The sequence below is a fragment of the Fukomys damarensis genome, unplaced genomic scaffold (assembly GCF_012274545.1).
Source record: "Fukomys damarensis isolate Sample0158 unplaced genomic scaffold, DMR_v1.0_HiC HiC_scaffold_26, whole genome shotgun sequence".
NCBI lineage: Eukaryota > Metazoa > Chordata > Mammalia > Rodentia > Bathyergidae > Fukomys > Fukomys damarensis.
In genome coordinates this window covers 15,138,777-15,154,190 of record NW_022900938.1, presented here as the reverse complement: position 1 = coordinate 15,154,190, position 15,414 = coordinate 15,138,777, and the positions used below count along the sequence as shown (strand labels likewise).

Sequence of the window (15,414 nt, the reverse complement as noted above, 5' to 3'; positions counted from 1 at the left end):
CCATCCATCCATCCATCCATCTGTCCTTACTATGCAGGACAGATTCAACACGTAACTCCAAGCTAGAGGAAATTCCTCTTCTTTGGAATAAAAGCAGAATGGATAATATGAGAGCGAGATACCTTACAAAAACAAAATCAATTAAATCTGGCTCACTTATATTTACTTACTCTGTGAAATTAGCATTTAGAAATGAAATGGAATCCGGGCTTCCCAGCCATGAGCAGACAGGTAAGTAGCTGAGCCTCCTGAAGCCAGGGGCGAGGCCCCACCCCCATCTGGGCTTCCCAGCCAGGAGCAGGCTGGTGAGGAGTAGAGCCCTGGAGTTGCCTGCAGCACCACCTCAGCACCCACTACCTCTGGCCTCCTGGCTGCACGTGTACCTAGATCCACACTACAAAGGCACAGGGGGTCATAAAGGCCATTCTCCTGAGCTCCAGAAGATAGAGCAGAAGTGAACAACAAAAAGAGGGCCTTACGCCTTCTAAGTCCCCATCCTAACGGGTAAATTTGCTATATCAAGGAATTTATTCACTGTAAGGATATTTTGGGCTAGTCCGCAATTTTAATTTAATTCACACAATTAAAGGTGATAGATTAATAACTACTACAAATCGTCATTTTCTAAGCTGTGCTTGATTCTATTGTTGTTGCTGATTGTTTCACTTGGGCTAGTGTCGTGACTGATCTAATCAGTTATCTTTCCTGGTATAATGAAAATAAGATTGCCCCATAGTCATTAGAGACTCAAAACCTAAAGTCCAGCTTTATCTGGAAGACACCTTCAAGAAGCAATCATTCCATAAGGGTTATAAATATAAGCAATAAAGATACTTACAATAAGCTATATTGCAGTTTCATCCTGGGAATTAACCAAGGACTATACCAACATCAAAAATAGAAATGAGAAGACGCTTAAGCAAGGCACAAACCGAGTCTTCCAGCTTACCAATGGCAAATTCTAGGGGAAACGAGGTGGAAAAGTCTGACAATCAACCACCTGGACATCCTGAACTGATAGCACAGGAAGTAACAAAACAGATGAATGAGGCTCTAGAAAAATTTAAAACAGGAATAATTTCCCTGATAACTAGAGATGGTGAACAGAATAATAAACACAATAAGAGACATTAGAACAGAAACAGATTTTTTAAAAAATAGATGAGTTCAGGACCATGATGGAAGTCATGAATGCTCAGCATAGGAAAGAAATGAAATCCATGAACACCCAACATAGGAAAGAAATAGAATCCAAGAAAATAAATTAAAACAGATGTCCTGTAGATTAAAAATTCTATTGAAAGTATACACAACAGAGTGAGCCAATCGGAAGACAGAATAACAGATACAGAAGACAGGAATGCTGATCAGTGACTATGAAAAGAAATCTCTCTTAAAAACAGTAAGGAACCATGAGAAATCAATCCAACAGCTCCTACATGATGCAAAGAAGAATAATATAAGACTGATAGGAGTCCACAAAAAAGCAGGAGAAAGTACAAATGACATAAAAATAAACTCTTCATGGATTAACGACAGAAAACTTCTCAAACACAGCAAAGGAATTTGACATACAGATGAATGAAGCTTATAGGACTCCAACTAGCCATGATCACAAAAAAGTTCTTCACATATTCTGGATACAAATGATACATATCACTTATATATGATTATCATATAAGTATATCATTTGTAAATGTTTTTTAAAAAGAAATGAAATGGAAAAACCTGATATCAAAATAACTCACCCAAATGTGTGTTAAGATACCTTTGTTAATTGCCTTTGGGTAGCTATAAAACTTTAGAAATCAATTAACAAAACCTAAATAATAAAATTCAATAATCCTATACCAGTAATAGCAAACCTATGGCCAACATGCCACAGAAAGCTGTTAGTTATCACTGACAGCTCTAAAAGTTTTGTCATCACAGTCCTATGCTTCAATAGCTCTCATTGTCTTCTAAGATTTGTTCTCTATTTTAATGAGTATCCTCCCAAGATTCTGTAGTTGGTCCTTTGCTTTTTAAAAACTCTGTCTTAGTTACTTTTTCACTGCTGGGACAAAATACATGACACCATAGGTTAAAGTAGGATAGTCTTATTTTGGCTCAATTTGTAAAGGTTTCAGTGCATAGTTAGCTGGCTCTAAGGCTGTGTGGCATCGCAATTAGGCATCAGAGAGGATGAACAGTCCACAGCAGAGCAGGCAGGAGGCAGCAGCAGCAAAGCAGCAGCAACAAGTTTCCCTTTTTCTTTTTATCTCAGTGAGGCTCCTTATGAGGTATTACTTTGTCATTATCCACACTCAGAGCTATGATAAACCAATAACTAATTTAGTTAGCACACCCTTAATCTATATTTACATACCCTAAATCCATTCACACACTCTAGATCCAGCCACCTCTGTCTGAAAAGCCTCACCTATGAGGGCAAGAGGCTTTGTGAGGGAAAAATAAATATCAGCCACAACAAACTGTATTCCATTTCCACTCAAACATTTATCTATTCCCATAACTCTTTTTACCTCTTCAAAACCTCCTCTCAAAGTGCCACATACCTCATGCTTTCTGCTATGGTCTTATAATGTCCCAAATGTGTCTGCAACAGAACATCTAGCCTTTAAAGTCATTGTCCTAATTTCATTCTATCTGTTCATTTGCATAAAGCTTTAGTTTTTCTTTTCTCATTATTTTTAAAATATCTTCTTTACTGGAAGACTTTGGCAAAGTTTTCAGGGTTTTGAATATAACCTGTGGGGTATTTTATTTCCTCCTGTATGCAATACTTGGAACAAAGCCTATGTATATTCATTAACATGTAGTTTATAATTTTTAGGGAAGAGGTTGTTTTAGGGTCCACAGGAACTTTCAAGTCATCCTTTCTAGGAAATCCAAATATGTAGAAACAATTTTGAATACAAATTAATATATATTATATACACAGATGCTGTGTATATCTGCTATCAAAATAACTCACCCAGATGTGTGTTAAGATACCTTTGTTAATTGCCTTTGGGTAACTATAAAACATTTGTTTTGAGACAGGATCTTACTATGTAGTACAGGCTGGTCTTGAACTCACTATGGAGCCCAGGCTGGCCTCAAACTTGTGGCCATCCTCCTGCCTCAACTTCTCCACTGCTATGACTACAGCTATGCAGCACTGTACCAGGTTTCATGTTATATTTAAAACCTGTGCATATTTGTCTTTGTATCACAGGTGTATACAAAAAAACCAAAAAACAAACAAAAGACTGTATGGCAGTAAGGCAAGAATAGTCTGATTGGGTCTGACATTTTTGATCTCTAGTTTTTAAGGCTATTTTCTGGATAGGTCTTATTTTGGAGGAAACAAGGTGTTTGTAATTCCTATGTGCTCAGAACTTCACTGTAGCCCTAAACACACTTTTAATACAGTGAGTTACCTTGTCTACCTCCAAGGCAAAAGAGCTCATACAAGCATACATCTCCTTCATTTTTGTGCTTCTAGTAATGGAGACAAGAGTCTGATGCAAAGTGTGTGAAATGAATGTAAACTGTTGTATTGCTTTCTAGCCATAAAGTTATGATGACTTTTCCACTACTTAAAATTTAAAAAGATGCCATGTAACTATGCTCAGAACACTGAAATGTGAAAGTAGTTAACTCATTTTCATATAAAAATAGAAAGTGTTCTAGCACTCTTGTTTTTATAAACCTACAATTACCTAGTCACTCTTCATCAATTAGGCTTAAAATCTCAAGTATCTGAGAGTTTTCTTCTTCTTCCTTCTGGCACTGACAATTTATTATTTTTTTGAAAATTCCTCACATCTTATTTATTTCTCTGAATCAAAGTGTAAATGTGCATACTTAAAAATCTCTCTTACCAAAGGTGTAGAGACAGTGAGAAGGATAGGGAAGGGGGAACAAGGGAAAAGGAAAAAAATATGAGAAAATGTAAAAATGAAATTAAAGTGTTTGAAGGGGGAAGGGGAGGGGAGGGTGAAGGGAGGGTAGGGACAAGGGGAAAAAATGAGAACCAAGACCTGGCATGTAAAGGTACAAGATCCCAGTAATGAATGTAACTGTACTGTCTACCTAGAATGTACCAATAAATTAAATTAAAAAATAAATTAAAATCTCTCTTAATATACAAACTATATTAAGATTATGATTATTAGAGTAATTAGAGTAAAAGACCAAATACTTAACTGTCTTCATGTTTTTCTCATTAGAATAAAAGATGAAGATTGAAAATAAAGGCTGGCATAAAAAAATTCCCAGTTGTTGAAAACAGACAAAATCAGAATAATTCAATACAATTAAAAAAAACAATCCATTTATTTCACTGGCAGAACTATTTAAAAATGAAGTATCTGGACTTAAAACTGGAATGTCTGATATTTTACAGTAAATCATATGTAGTTTTGCGATGTAAACTTCTATCCATCACCTCCCAAACACCAGTTCTTGATGGGGAATTCTTTTGGAGGTTGCAGAAGTGAGGTGGATCAACCAAGAAACAGTCATTACCTGCCAGATTTGATGCACTGTGTCAGAGAAGAGAGACTGAATATGAGTCAGGGGTAAGGCAGACACAGACCTAACCTGTGGAAAACAGAGCCAAAGAAGACCAGGGAAGGGCAGGCAACAGCCTTAGCATAGGTGATTAGAAAGGGAACAGCATCTCCTGCACTTAAAAGTAGGAGGTTGGAGCCAACCATATCAGTCTCAGATGAAGGCAGTTAAACCCCTGGATTACACAGTATGAAAGTGAAAGAAACATTCAGAAAAACTTTAAGATCATAACCTTAAAAAGAAGTCGCCCATATGTGAACTGGCATGGCAGGGAGCTCACTTGTACATGTGAGGATGACTCGGACTGTCTGAAAGGGGAGTGCTAGTAAAGAGAGTGGGCTCCTGCTGTTAGAAGTTCACTTCATCTAGGTGCAGAGGTGGGCTTTACTCCATCTTGGTCAGGTTCCTTCAGTCTCAGCAGAGGATTTCAAACTTGTGTTGTCTGTTTGTACTGCTTGCTTTTAAAAGTCAATACATTTGCTTTTAATCAGCAAAATAATTCTACTCCAGGCTCATGCCAGAGAACACAACCCTGTATGTTTTACTGTCTCCTCAAAATCAAAGGTACAAAAAAGAGGTGTCACCAGATGATGACAGCTTAAAAGATGTCATCTATTTACCTTCATAATTTATCTAGATTTCAACCTTAGATCAAATCAAAACTTCATTCATTAAGAGAAATGTCTGGGCAGTATTTTCACGGGGCTTCATTTGGTTTGGTTTTTGACAAGTCCCTCTACTGCAGTAAAATTGCTTTTACAGAATTGAGCTTTGTTGTGATTTCCTCTGCTTCCTCGTATTGATTTTGTGGGTGAGATGTATTGGAGAAGTCAGCTCAGTCTGCTGCTTCATAAGCCCCCTGGGAGACTCTCTCAGACCTTCAGGGCAAGGAAGAGTTTGCCTCTGCTAAATAAATGACATACTCACTTTATAGACCTTGCAAGTCTTATGAATATCTAGTCATGTATACATGTAATTCAATTGAAAGGATTAATTTTTCATTCATAAATTATCACCTCTGACAAGAATAGGAAATAACAACAGTGTAAAAGACCCACTGCTAAAGTGGAATATGTTTAGTTCACCACACATATTTTCTGTTTTCAGAGAGATGAACTAAACTATGGCCTCTGTGGGTTCCGACCCTCTTGAAAAAAATCAAGTTTCTTTAAAGATCCCAAGAGGCTAACAAGGAAGCATGGGGCTACTGTCTCCTGTTTTAATGCAGCCACTTCTGCTTCTCTTCATGGACTTAACCTTAGCGGCTGCCGGCATGGGTCTTCAGGGTCTCCATCCATGGTCCCGGCCCGGGAAATTTCTGACATCACTGTGTGCTGCCCTTGTCTGGCACCCATCTTTGTCCTGAGCTTTCTAACCCCAAACTCTACCATCAACGCATCAATACTTCCAACAGCTGCCTGTGCCCTTGCTAATCAGACAAGAAGGAAGAAAGGACTAAAAGAAAAATAAGCAAGATTTGCAAACCTATCAGGGGGAAAATATCAACTGTAAAAATCAGGTTTTATTTTGGTTAGCCTCTAGAATTCAAATTGCATTATAATTCTCTTATTTTTAGAATATAAATATAAATATGCCGTAAGTTTCAGACATACTGTTCATTATGAAGTGTATTCTAATAAACATGTTTTTAGATAAAACTTTAGAAAAACCTACCCTTAAAATAGACCACTCTCAATTGATACAGTATAAAACAAAGCCCCCCCTCAAAGATTTATCTTCAAAAAAATCTTATTTTGAAATATTTAGTATATATATATATATATATATACACACACACACACACACAAGCAATGTGTAGATGGAAGAAAAATAAATTCTAAAATGAACTCAAGAGGCGTATGCATAAAATAACATACAACCAAATGAAGTTTATTTTTTTTAAACTGTTATTTCCAATTGTCAAAGCTTCTTAGTGAATTTGGTCATTCAAGACGTAACACTACGTCTTTCTGTGGGACCAGCATCACCTTGATGTCAAAGCCAGACAAGGAGCCTACCAGGAAAACTACAAATCAATATCCTATATGAATATCGGTACAAAAATCCTTAACAAAATGGCAAATCAAATTTAACAGCCCAATAAAATGCTTATTATGAGAAGGGTTAACATGACCAAGTGAAATTTATCCCTGGAATTCAAGGAAGGTTGAACATGAAGGCCAATCAAGTAACATCCCTTCAACAGAATAAAGGGGGGTATACAATCATCTCAACTGAAACAGAAAGTACGTGATGAATTCCATACTCTCTTCTGACAAAAACACCAAACAAATGTGGAATAGAGGGATATGTCCTTGACATAATCAACTACCCTACCATTTATACGCATAAATACAACATGTTTAGATTACAAACCACATCAAGGAAATCGTACTCATTAAAAATTCCCATAAGGAGAACTCACCTGCCAAAATTTTTTTCAGCTCTTTAAACCATATGTCACAGTGATCTTCACTGTAATTAATAAGATCAAGTGTAGAATCCTTTAACTTATTGTGTTCCTTTTTCAAGCAGATGAAAAGTGTGATGCCTAATAAAGTGCCACGTCTTTGCTGTTTAAAGGAACAAAGCCGTTTCAGTTTCACTGAGAATATGTCTTTGAGCTCAATGGAATCTTCTTTACATAGCAGATCAAACCTGGAATTACCTGAAAAGACATGTGAATTTTCCATCAAAATTATATCCATATTTTAAATATATGAATAACAGTTAAATCTAGAACATCTTCATCCTTAGTATTTGTATGTCTTTTTCTTTTCATCAGCCCAGTTTTAGATGGAAAGGTGAGAAAAGAAAATCAGGGTCATTAAAATGAATGGAGACCATTCTTGCCACACAAGGGCCTAACACAACATTCAGAATCTGAGAATATTTAATACACGAAGAATTCCATGAACATAAAGGGGTGATCAAAAATATAGTATGTTTAAATTTTTAAAAATTATTACAGTAAAAGACACATTGCCTTTAGTCCTCAAAATACTCTCTAGCTTTGAACACATCATCCATCATTCTTGCTACTTTCTGAAGCAGTTCTGGAAATGCTCTTTCAGGAGCATCTTTATGAGGACTGCTGCTGCCCGGTGCCATGGAACAGAAAGGCAGGCTCATAAAAACATTAAGATGTGTCCTCAATCCACCTTTTTCACCAGATTGGGCACAACATGACTTCTGGCTCTTCTTCAAAGTCAAAATGACAATGAAAAGTAAAGGCTTTGAAGAGATTCAGGACATCCAGGCAGCCATGACAGTGCAACCAAACTCATGAGAGGGGATTTCCACAAATGTTTCAGAAAGTGGCAAAGAGGGCCAAGATGACTAGCTTTTATAAATAAAATTCCTGGAGCACAGAAGCCTGGACAAAAAGCAAACTCTAGCTTTGCAGAGTGCCTCCTAAAGTCCTCACTGAGTGTGAAGAGGCTTTAAGCCAGGGACAAAACCGCTTACAGGCTTAACAAACAATGCTGAGATCACCACCATGTTCCTACCAGCCAGAGTGGAAAAATACTGGAAGTCATGGGACATCCAGGAGGGTATTTAGTAGAGTACTGGCTCACTAATGAGTTAACTAAAGGATGCTTTCATACCACCTAATAAACCTAAAAAGCAAACTTCAAAACTATCTCACTGTTTGAGTAACTTATAAAGCATAAGAATATTTTTTCCCTGGTACTAGAAATCGAACACCAGGAGGGTTTAGTAGAGTACTGGCTCACTAATGAGTTAACTAAAGGATGCTTTCATACCACCTAATAAACCTAAAAAGCAAACTTCAAAACTATCTCACTGTTTGAGTAACTTATAAAGCATAAGAATATTTTTTCCCTGGTACTAGAAATCGAACTCAGGACCTTGTGCTTGCAAGGCAGGTGCAGCATCACTGAGCTAAATTCCCAGCCAAGAAATTTTCAGTAATACAAAACACCGTGCAAGTTCTCCATGAGAACATTCACAGTATCTTTCACAAATAGGAATGCAAAAAAGAAAAGAGTCTGACCATCAAAGGAGAAAAAGTTGCGACCTGAAAGAGACGCAGAAACAGCAGGGGTGCTACCAGAAAGATGAGGTCCTCACACAGCTCCTTCTGCCCTCAGAAGGCACACAATGCTATGCTTAGATTGGAGTAAGGACTCTCAGGAGCTTTAAGCAGTTCTTCTGTGTTCCCAGGAAGTTTTGGACTTCTGCCAAGCATTCTACAAAGCATCCTCTGATTGCTCATGAAATACAGGTACCACTATAGGAAAAAAAAAGAGGAAGCCCTTTCCTCAGTGGTAAGGGTGAACCGAAGTCCACTTCTCGAGTCTCATTTCTTCAGAGGCTCAGATTTCAGGTCCAGCTGCAAGTGATTTCTGTCATCCTTCAATAAGCCAAGAATCAACCACCCTCAAAGTAGCAACACTACAAGATTTTCTTTGTATAGTAAAACATTCTTAGACAATCACACAGTAATTATTGCTATAATCAAGGATCAAACTAATCAATAAAATGTTCATATTTGAGCCAAAATGCTCTATATACTTTTATGAACTGAATGACTCACCCCATCCTTTTTTTTCTTCACAGTGCTGAGGGATTGAACCCAGAGCTAGGCAAGCACTCTGGTATAAAGCTCCAGTCCAAACCCACCCCTCTTCTATAGATACTATTTAACCTGATTTAGCAAGATTGACTTTTCTCTGGTACAACAGTTCTTAAACTGCTAGTCTCAGAGCCCCCTTGCATTTTCAAAGATTTTTGAGGGGAGGCAGACAGCCTTTCTGGAGGTAGGTTATATCTATCCATATATTTTAGACATTTAAACAGGGATATTTTAAAGCAACAGATACAAAGCATATATTCCTGTAAGGGAAAGGTGATACAGCCCATTGTCTCTGCAAATCCTACTGGGACTTTAAGAGACAGAGAAAGGGAGAAATGAAAATATATTCTTAGTAATATGTGCTATATTATGAAAACAGTCTTTCCTAATGCTTTGAAAAAATTCCTGGATCGCATTTTGAAAATACTACTTAGAGCCAGGCATAGTAGTGCACACCTGTAATCCCAGTGCCACTGCAAGTCAAGGCAGAAGCTTCACAAAGTCAAATCCAGACTGGCGAAATGAATGACTTAAGGATACCCTGTCTTAAATTTGAAAGAAGGGAGGTGGAGTTAGATTCGTAGTACAGTGCAAAGGCCCTAGGTTTAGTCCCTGGTATGAGAAACAGAGAGACAGAGACAGAATATAAATATAAAACAAGGAAGGATGGAGGGAAAGAAAGATAGGAGAAAGAAAAAGAATACTGCTTTAAAATCCTCTAGATTTTCTCCCTTTGATCATATCATGAAGTTATAATCTCTTAAAGACTCAACATTGCAGTTAACTACAAATTTTATTTCCACATTTATACTCAAAATTATCACCAGTTGACTGGTGAGAGTTCCTCTAACTCCTTTGCTGTAGCCTACAGATGTGTTTGAAAAATAGCCTTTAGAATATTGTCTGAGCTCATCTGGATTTCTCTGGAAGTTCTTGTCCTTTTAAGGAAAGAATATTCTAGAAACTAGAAGCTAGATAGTGTGGTGCTATATATAAGGGAAATCAGATTCACTCATAGTAAATCAGGACTACATTTAAACTGGCAATCATGTTACCAGTTGAGCAGGTAGGCATATGGTCAGGGTCTCCATAACACTTGAGCAAGTTCAGGGTTATCTTATCCCCTTCCCTCCACCACCAAGAATGAAAGGAAGCAGGCTTACCAAAGACCCCAGAAAATCCTCACTCTTGTGGCATGCAAGGGACTATGTGGTAAATAGCATCCTGTGGAGTGGAAGAAAACTTGTCTTCCACAGGGAAGTTCTGCTGGGTTTCTGCCTCTTATGGCTGAGTATGTACAGATAAGTTAGATTACTTTCCCACCTGAAGAAATTTGGAGGTTGGTTTATATTTTTCTAGAAATCAGTCAAACCATTAGTAAAGTTGAACATCTTCCCATTTATTTTTCATTTGTAGTTCTTAAACATTACTTCTATACATGCTTTTTCCTCTTTCTAGTTAGCTGTCTTTTAAAAAATCTAATAATTTGTAGTTCTGCAAATAATCTTGAAATTAGACCCATACTATATATTATGCTACATAACATCTGACATATTTTATATTGGCTATGACATTGTATCACGTCTAAATTTAGTTTTATATAGTCAAACATAAAACAAGAGCACAAAAGAAAGAGAAGAGGAAAGAAAAAAACAAATACTCACTGAGGGGAAGAAAAATGGGATGAAATAAACACTTCACTTTTCATTTCAAGTCTCATACCATAGTCTGAATTCTTCTACAGGCCTGTGCTTTACTCCAGTTAAAAAGTAATTCAATAATCACTCCAATTAAAAACCCCTCATACCCTGCAAATTTAAAGATATTAACCAACAGCCAACATCACACCAGAATTTCCTGGAATAAGGAAAGAATAGCAACTATCACCCTCACCATTCCTAATTATTCTAGGCATTATGGCTAAATACAGTAAGAAAAATAAATGGTAATAATCGGGGGAGGAGCTGAAGCTGTAACTATCAATGTTATCACAATATATTTGTAAACTCAGAAAGGCTCAACTTAATCCTTAGACCTGATAAAAATATGCAGTAAGGAAACATGTTTATATCTATGAAAACAAAATGGAGGTACAGAGACCCCATACCATTTAGCACAATATACCTAGGAATCAATTAGCAAAATGGTGCTGGATTTAAATGGAGAAAAAGACATGCAAAATTCACTGAGATATAAAGAAGTGACTGGAGATATACAAAGTTCCAAGATTACATATTTTCCATACCAGCATTCTCATTATTATACGTTACTTTATAATAGTCCAAATCTCAGTATTTTCTCTGATGTAAGGAAGAGCAAGGAAAGTGAAAAATGATTTGCAAATTTTCTCAGAATGTTACATTAACAAAATCTTTTAAAGGTAGAGGAGGGGAGTGTATGCTCTGTCAGATATATTTTGTAATGTTATAATTAAAACACCAAGAAACAAACAAACAAAAAAAAGAATGGACCAGAGAAACACTCATATGCATTGTTAAAATTACTTATGTGAAAATGGTGGACAAGTTCAATGGGAAATAATAAAAGGTAACTTGAATCGATTAATTCTTTAAAAAGAAAAAATAAAGCCCTATCTCCTAATATACACCAATATTTCTATATTTAAAAGAATTATACAACCATAAATTAGAACAGCCCTAAGCATAAGTCAAGGCAGACATACAGAGATCAAGATAATTAACATAAAAATTATATGATGCCTATAACATCCTAAAGACCCATAAAAAAAAGTCACAGGAAAGGTCAAAAGGACAGAAATATTTATAATGGATGACAGTTATATCAACTACTTAATCAAGAAAAGAAACACTTAAGTGGAAAATTACACAAAGGACCCAAGCAGGCATTTCACAAAAGAAGAAATGCAAATTGACCAATGAACATGCGAAGAAGTTCAACCTAATTAGTAATCAAAGAAATGCAAATTAAAACAACAAGATACCACTTTTTGCCTTTTAGATTGGCATGAGATCAAAAAGTAAAGTAGTCCCAGTGCTGGTGGGGATGCAAAAAGTGGTCACTGCTGGAGAACAAATATGTATCAAAAGATCTCAAAATGTCAATTGCAGCAATATTAATAGCAAAAACATTTGAAGCCATAAGCATGCTCTTCGATAAGATGGTTGAATAAATCATATGTGTCTTCTGTAGCTCGCAAATGAGCAAGTGTCAGCTCTGCATTCTGGTCTGGAAAGACATTAAGGTTAAGAGGATAAACGAGTGGAATAAGAGCAACTTGCAAAGTAATCGGAGGGATTTGATTCCACTTTTATTAAAAGGATTATTCTTTAAAAAAGCAGAAGCCAAGCAAAAAAATAATCAATATTGGCACCTATTAAAAGAGAAGTATGAGGGAACTTAAAGTTTCACAATCTTTCCTTCTAATAATCAGTATTACATTATTTTTAATTGTAGAAAAGGAAAATGTTTTAAAGTGTGTATATTTTGACCGAACATTTTAATTCCAGGAATTTAGACTAGCAAAAGCAAAACTCTGCACAATTTAGCTCCAAGAAAGCCTGCATAAGCACTGTTTGGGCAGATCATAGAAACAACCTAAATGCACAATAATACAGTACACATTCTATAACATGTATTTAGAAAAAGAAATGCTGCAGAGCAACTGAAACTTAATGCTATCAATAGAAATATGTCCAAAAAGCACATTTCCTTTACTATTTTGCGTATATTCATTGAATACACAATGTAATTTTATATGCATACAATGAATATTCATGAATGAATGCAGAAGGATAATGACATTTTGGCTAACTTACTTTACATGCATTTCTAATTTTTCTACAGTGAAAATATTTGTGATTCATTGCAAAAGATAAATTTTCTTTCCTCATCCTAATATTGTTTCTGGTTACTTCAACTTACTGTAATTAGAAAATATCTGTTCCCTCAAAACAGTAAGGGCAGGTAATGTTTAATGAGCATGTACTATAGGGCAACATCATCCTCTGTGTATTACAGTATTATTTAATACTTAGAACAATCCTATAAAAATAGGTGCTTTTCCCTAAAAGAGAAGGAGCTAAAGGCAGAGGGAACTATCCATGCTCATAGACATGGGAGAAGTCACAGCCAAGATTTGAGTCCAATAATTTGGTTGATTGCAACAATGCTGCAAGCTCCTTCTGCAAGAGAACACATTCGTGGAGCCTCTCAACTGTCTGTGATGTTGTTTTATATTGTGGCATAAGTTAATGGCAATAAAATGTACACATTTTAAAGGTATATATATTCTTGAGTTCTGTCAAATATATATACTCCTATTGCTGTGATCTCAATAAAGACAATTTATTTCAGGAAGTTCCCTCAAGCAATTTTCCAGTTAATCCCTTATAATCACTATTTTGATTATCATGATAGCTCATTTTTGCCTTTTCTAGAACTTCATACAAAGTATGTGCTTTCTGCACCCATTTTATTTCACTGTAAAGGTTTTTAGATTTATTCATACTGTTCTTATAAACACTGAATGGGAATAAAAAAGCATAGTAAAAAATAAGATTGCTAAAAAAGGAGTATTATGAAAGAAAACCTATCATCTGCCTCTGTTGATTTATTGGATCCACTTTCACCAGTCTCTAATTACTTGCTTTTCTTTTTAGGCTACTTTAATTATATGTTTATTTTCCCCCAGTGTTATTAAGGTAGGACTGAAAGATAAAAACTGTACATGTGTTCATAGTGGCAGTGTAATATTCTGATTGCAAAATGACTAATTTTCATAGCCATCACCTTCTTTGGAGAGAACACTCAACATCGAATTCTACAATTTCAAGTATACATTGATTTATAGTCACCATGCCACATGGCACATCCAGAACATACTCATCCTGCTGAACAGAGTCATTTTTGCCCTGTATCCAACATCTCCCCATTGTCTCCTCTCCCAGACTCCAACACAACTGCCATTCTATTCTCACCGTCTAGGAGTCCAACTTTTTTAGCTTCCACATATAAGTGAAATCATCTGGGTTTAAATCTAATGAAATAGGGGAATCTTATCCCGTAGGAAAACCATAAGACAAAAATGCATACATTAACTGAGCAAATTCATCAGAAACTCAGGTAACCTTCAAGGACCTACTAGGTTAGATTTCAACAACCAGGGGCACCCAGGAGAGAAAGCTTTGACCACTCCGCATCAGGCTATTTCCCACTTTCATGGCTCAGACTCCCAATCTCTTGCATTTCCTCACAAATTACAATCAGCTCTGCACATGAACTGTCTGCCAATATGACAAGAAGAAACAAAAGTACAGATTGAGAATATTTAATTTTTATGGGAATGAAAATAAGCATAAATGATTTGTGAATAATGGTTACAAATGCTAACAACAGACAGATGTACTTCTGTACTGTTTTTTCTCAGTCGCTCTACAAATCTCTCAGGAGTCTATATCCTACATAGAAATTCTGATCTAGTGGTCATTTCAGCAATGCCAGTCATTTACATGATATAATAAATAAACGCAGTGTAGATCACAGGGTTCACTTGATCTGGAAAATACCTAACATGAAGATGTGTATACTATTACAGTAGTTTTAAGGGTAATTGCTCTCTCACTCCAAATGTAGTATTCATGGATAAAACTTGTTAGAATTCTGTGAATTTGAGCTTAAAATGTTTTTATTTAATGACATGGGCCTAAATATTGTTTAATCTGTCATCAGATGAGGCGGTGCTTTGCTATGCTTTGTTTAGTTTTTGGAGTTGCTAAGCTGTGAGCTGTGGACCAGCTGCCTCCATGGGGCAGGGAACAGTGGATTGCCAGGCCTGAGAGAGAGCTAAGGCAGAAGCTCCTTGGGAGACAGCCCTCAGGTAACCTCACCAGGCTGGAGGTAGGAAGATCAGCTGATAGGATAAACTGAAAATCTAAGGTCATTATTTCTCCTCAACCCCCACCCTAGAAAACCCTTTCAATGCTTTCAGAATACATAAATATTTATGACACACATGATTAAAAAGAAAAAAAAACATAAGTCTACTGTTTTGAGTATCAGTTTCTGCCACAAGCAAATATTTTCACAACTGTGTGCAAAAATCAGTATTTTCATGAACAACCTAAAACAGCTAACAAATGTCATATCATACTTGGAGATAGTAATATGGAGAGGCTATAGATTGGAAGTTCAAACAACACTACTTTGGGGGATGTATTTTAAATATAACTTTAACCTTAACGCTAAAACATACCTTTAGCTATAAAATATATATA

The 15,414-nt window shown here is 36.2% G+C and overlaps 1 protein-coding gene across 1 annotated transcript in view; it reads right to left on the bottom strand.

Annotated features, from left to right (window-relative positions):
* Window positions 1-15,414, bottom strand: part of Cerkl (ceramide kinase like) — a 103,499-nt gene that overhangs the window by 54,242 nt on the left and 33,843 nt on the right. The window contains exon 3 of the mRNA XM_033756339.1: window positions 6,986-7,228. Coding sequence (XP_033612230.1) covers window positions 6,986-7,228 — 243 coding nt within the window. The remainder of the gene's footprint in view (window positions 1-6,985; window positions 7,229-15,414) is intronic.